This window comes from Arvicola amphibius, chromosome 8 (genome assembly GCF_903992535.2).
Source record: "Arvicola amphibius chromosome 8, mArvAmp1.2, whole genome shotgun sequence".
Classification (NCBI taxonomy): Eukaryota; Metazoa; Chordata; class Mammalia; order Rodentia; family Cricetidae; genus Arvicola; species Arvicola amphibius.
This window is the reverse complement of record NC_052054.1, coordinates 117,264,237-117,269,849: the sequence shown is the minus strand read 5'-3', so window position 1 is coordinate 117,269,849 and position 5,613 is coordinate 117,264,237. Positions and strand designations below refer to the sequence as shown.

Sequence of the window (5,613 nt, the reverse complement as noted above, 5' to 3'; positions counted from 1 at the left end):
AGAGGGCTAGGGAGCTAGGTCAGTCAGTAAGATGCACACGCACATGCACACACACACACACACACACACACACACCACTGAAGAGGGCTAGGGAGCTAGGTCAGTCAGTAAGATGCACATGCACGCACACACACACACACACACACACACACACACCACTGAAGAGGGCTAGGGAGCTAGGTCAGTCAGTAACATGCTTGTTGTGTAAACGTGAGGACTAGTTCAACCAATCTCAGTGCTAACAAAGCAAAGGCAGACAGACCTATGGGACTCAATGGCTAGTCAGCCCCACCTACCTGGCAAGCTTCAGGCCAATGTGAGGCCCTGTCTCCTCCATCACCACCTCCCTGTCTCTCTTTCTCTTTCTCTGTCTCCCTCTCCACCCATCAGCGAGAAGGACCACCAGTGGCAGAGGCTCCAGCAGCTGTCTACCGTGGCCGCTGGACACTGCATGGACTGCAACAAGGTCTTCAGGCGTCTGTCTCGGCGGTATCCCTGCAGGTACCAGGAAGGCACGGAGTCTGGGACAACCCACAGCCCCTTGTCTACCCGGGGAAGGAAGGACCAAGGGAAATGCCTAGTTTTGTTTGATTTGTTTGGCTTTTAAGATTTTTCTTTTTAACATTTATTTCAGTGTGTGTGTGTGTGTGTGTGTGTGTGTGTGTTTGCACGCACATGTGTGCCACAGCACATATGTGGAAAACAGAGAACAACTTGCAGAAATTGGTCCTCTTCTACCATGTGTGTTTCAGGGATCGAACTCAGGTCATCCCAGTCAGTGGCAAGTGCCGCTGAGCCTTCTCATCAGCCCTGGCTTCGCTGGTTATTTTGAGGCAGGTTCTCTTGATGTACCTCAGGCTGGCCTTAACTCATCATGTGACCCAGGAGGAACTCAAACTTATGATCCTCCTGACTCAGCCACTCCTGCACGATGACATTACAGATGTTCACCACCATGCCAGGGCATGGGAAATGGGTGCTTATAAAGAGATGTTCCATGTGTGTCACCCCATCTGGCTACTGCTCCTAAGCAGACCCCTGAAAGAGGACAGTGGGCAGGGCCACAAAGGAGGGAAGGTCCTAGAAGATGAGGCCAGTAGCCTCCCAGGATGCCCCGCTGGGCTTCTGTCTAAGGAGAGGATCCCAGCACCTCTGTACAGAAAGAGAGCATCTGTACAGATGCTCATTCCCCATCACCCACCCCCATTCCCTGCTCCACTGACATCATGGGGAAGAACAGGAGAAGGAAACAAACCACCAGGGGAAGCTGCCACCTGAGTTAGATGACAGCCTGTGGGAAAAGGGAAGCATCCTGAGCTAGTCAAAGGCTGTCCTGCTGGACCATGAGCATTGGCAGATGCCCCCCTAGAAGCCACTTCAGGCTTCCCTGTCTCTGCTCCCCAGGCTCTGTGGAGGCCTGGTGTGCCACGCCTGCTCTGCAGACTACAAGAAGAGAGAGCACTGCTGCCCAGCCTGTGCCCAGCGGGAAGAAATCCAGATCAGCTGACTGAAATCACAAGAGGAGCCTAAGACAGCCACCCCCTCCACCTCCCAGCTCACTCCCTCCCTGAAGTCTGACCACGCTTTTCTTCTGGAAGCTGGTGAGCTGAGGCACCAGCACAGCTGTGAGGGGTGGGAGAGAACCGCTGGCTGTCCACAGATAGACTTAGTGCTGGCTGTCCACAGATAGACTTAGCTCTGCCTTCCTGTGGAAGGGGCTGAGTGGAACATGCCTCAACTCTAGAAGCTTGCATCTGATGCGAGAAAGACAGACTATGAACTCTTTGTAAAGTTCTTAGAGACACAGTGAGTCCGTGACCATGAATAAGAACAGCCCGAGCCCAGCTGTTTCCTATCCACACTCCCTCCCCTCCACCCCCTCACAGGAAGTGAAGCCCAAATACACTGGGCTTTTTGATTTCCCCCTCCAATCTTCTTCAGGGATCATTGGTTTGTTTCATTTTTCATAAATTTACAGGGGTACTGTTGACGTATAATAAACATTGCATAAATTTGATGAGTTGAGTTTTCTTTAATATACACTTATGAGGCCATCTCTCTGCACAGACATCGGCTACAAAGCTTCCTCACCCTCCCTCAACCCCTGCCTCCATGCTGAGGCAATCCCTGACCCTGCCTCGTGTCACTGGAGAGCATAGGCACTTTCTAGAAATTTGCAGAAATGAAATTGTATGGTTCACTTTTTATTGCTGCCTCTACTCGTCATAACTGGTTTGAGCTTTGTCGAGGTGTTGCATATCCCTGCAGTTCTTTCCTACTGTGTGTTTGTGTGTGTGTGTGTGTGTGTGTGTGTGTGTGAAATGCACGTAGCATTCATGGTTCATGGGAGAAGTCTTTCCTTCTGCCATGTGGGTCCCAAGACTCAAGCTTGTACCATCAGGTTCAGCAGTTAAGTGCTGTGCCGTCTGCGCCTTCTCACCAGGCCCTGTGGTCTTTTCTATTATCCCACTCCCAGGATTTACTCTCACATTTACCCGTTGCTTCAGATTTGAGTGGTTTCCAGTGGGCAGTTATTGCCTGGAGGTGCCTATAAGCTTCATGCACAGTCATTGGTAGATCTATACTTTTATTTTTCCTAGAAAATACCTAGGGATGAAATGCCTGGCACCTGAGGCCTTTGGAGGTAAAACCCCAAAGGTCATAGGACATGTGTGTAACTCTCCAAAAGCTGATAAATCAACAGTCGTCTCCTGTTGTCTTCAGGAAATTGGCTCTAAGAATCCCAGCAGGTACCAAATCTCTGCAGGGAGCAATCACCCAGACACTCGAGTCCCGTAAACATATACCAATGCGAGCATCACACAGACTTTAAACCAATTCCAGGTTAGTGAAAGGCGGTATAAATGCCATGTAAACGGTGTTCTATGTTCTGTGGGGAACGATGACAAGAAAAAGTCCGAACACGTCCAGTGTAGACATAACTTTTCAAATTTACTTTCAACCTGCAGTCAGTTGAATCTGTGAATGAGAAACCATGAACGCAGCCCCCGTGAACGCGGGTGGCGGGGGCTCCTGTAGTTTCCCAAAAGGTTTGTATTTTACTATCCCACCATCCGCATGTGAGAATCCCAACTGCTCTCCCGGGCATCTGAGTTTGGTGGGCAGAAGTGGTCCTTCCCTTTCAATTGCTAAGGTGACTCAACGAGCCCCACATTCTGAGTACTTGGAAGGAGGGAGGGGCTCGGCCCTGATGACTCAGCATTGGAGCTCACTTAGTTAGACTCTGATAAAGACAGGAGATGAGCCGATCTTGAGTAACATCATTTCCTCGGAAGCCTCTGAAAAAGCTTATGCAAACTGTGTTGCTCATTCTCTAGGTACTAACTGGGGCACTTCTGAGAAACCTGTTAGAGAAGATATGTGGGCTCATTCTAGAACAAGGCAATTAGCTGCCCGACCCAGCTTCTAGAGAACACTACGAACTCTAGACTGGTATTCACACTACCCCCATCCACCCTGCTGGAGCCTCTGCCATGCTTGAGCAATGCTGTGGTACTGACCAGAGCCTGGAGACAGCCTCCGAGGGTCTTGGCTGCCTAGCATTGCATCCTATTGTCTTTGCATGGAGTAAGGATTTAGCAACAGGAACTTCTGCTCCAGTGCACTGGTAAAAACTTACCCTCAGCAAATGCAGTCACAAAGTGATGGGCAGAACTCTCCAAGAAGGATTCAAAGGCAATGGAATGACGGGATTGAGCCTGAGCTCCTTTGTTTGGGCAAAGGAAGACTAATGCTGAGTTTAGCCCACCAATCTCTTTAGCAAACGAGCTGAAGAAAAACAAAAAAGTCTTCCTAGACTTTGGAGACCCTTTTAAAGGATAGCTCCACAGGGGTCACTAGAGACCACCCCAAGAGCATGGCCTTGCAAGGATAACAGTCCTCCGGCGCTGGCTTTAAGGATCATGTCTATCCACAGCCGCACCCACGGGGCACTCACCTCCAGTGAGTCTCCTATATCACTGAGCAGCACCCCGCAGGGGCCAGAGCCCTGCCTGAGCACAGTTTCTGAGCCAATGAGGTCAGCATTGTCACTTTTGATGTGACTTTGTTTCTGCTGCCAAGATGGAGAGGCTCTGAGAGGTTTGGACATAGTTCTTCAAACCTTGGGATGATCACATGTCCATCAGTTCACCTGCAAACTTTATCAGTTTAGCAGTGTCCACCAAAAATGCATGAAGCACTTGTGACATCATCGTACTATGATCGATTTGGGGAGGCAGAGACAAACTCACAAATCCCTGCTTTTCAGATGTAAAGGGTATAAACAGAGACTGCTTGTTCATTCCCAGCCACCCAGACCCGAATAATCACACAGAAACTATATAAATTACAACACTGCTTAGCCTATTAGCTCAGGCTTCTTATTAACTAACTCTTACATCTTAAATTAGCCCATTTCTATTAATATGTATATCGGCACGAGTCTGTGGCTTACTGGTAAGGATCCAGGATCTGTCTCCTTGGACAGCTACATGACATCTCTTTGATTCCACCTATTTTCTCTATGTATCTCTGTTTGAATTTCCCACCTGGCTTTACTCAGCTAAGCTATTGGCTGAAACAGTTTTATTCATTAGCCTATAAAAGCAACACATATACAGAAGGACATCCCACATTATCTCCCCTTTTCTGTCTAAATAAAAAGTAAGGTCTTAACTTTAACATAGTAAAATTACATATAACAAAACAGATATCAAGTGAGATTTACAATTTCAATATTTAGTCTATTTGTATCTGGCAAAATTAAAGAAAATATTCTATTATCTATTTTATCCTTGTGAGTCTAAAGTTTCATGCCTAATTTATCTTTTATTATAACTAAGAAAAACTTTATCAGTCTTCAACTCTTCAAAGACCCCAGAAGTATATAATATTACCTAAGTAAACAGGAAGTGCATTGTATGCAACTTCCAAAACTCTGGAATTGACAGAAACCTTTTACTGCCTGGACAGTCACCCAAAGTTCTTCTGTAACATTGGGGCATACATCTTCAGCCTACAGGCCCATAGTATCCAGCAGACTTTTCCATGAAGCGGGAAATTTGAAGATCGTTCTGCCTATATTAGCAGTTCGTCAATCACTTTCTTCTATGTTCTGCAGAATGTCTGGCAGTTTCTTTGGTGGAGCAGGAACCCTAGAGTACCGTCTCACCTTCTTTTGGCAAGTTCAGCAATCATTTTTCTGTAGATCTGGCATGTCCAGTTTATAAAGCATACCCTAAAGCAGTCCAGACAAGAGCAGTTTCTTGCCCAAATGGCTAGCCTTGTCAAACTGAAAGCAAATCCATAACGGCTTTCTCCAATGCCCATCAATCTCTCTGAAGTATTGGTGCTGCCAGAAGCAGATATGTCTAATGGTTGAGAAAAGTCTAAGTTCTTAAAACATGTTAAATGCTATATTCTGTAGTTCTTTGGAGTTCTGAAGATTATCTATCTAACTGAAATATATCTCTATATATCCAGAAAATCTAACTAACATAATTAAAATTTTGGTCATTACAGATAACTATCTATTAATCTGTATTTCTTAACTATACATTACATTTAAAAATGAGCTACATAAACATAATACCTTAAACAAGAGTAAAATAT

At 46.4% G+C, this 5,613-nt stretch overlaps 1 protein-coding gene across 2 annotated transcripts in view; it reads left to right on the top strand.

Annotated features, from left to right (window-relative positions):
- Rufy4 (RUN and FYVE domain containing 4) overlaps positions 1-1,870 on the top strand; it is a 21,472-nt gene extending 19,602 nt beyond the window's left edge. For both annotated transcript variants that reach the window (XM_038339794.1, XM_038339792.1), the window contains 2 exons: positions 391-501; positions 1,405-1,870. In XM_038339794.1, coding sequence (XP_038195722.1) covers positions 391-501; positions 1,405-1,507 — 214 coding nt within the window. In that variant the 3' untranslated portion in view covers positions 1,508-1,870. The remainder of the gene's footprint in view (positions 1-390; positions 502-1,404) is intronic.
- The last annotated feature ends 3,743 nt before the right edge of the window (positions 1,871-5,613 follow it).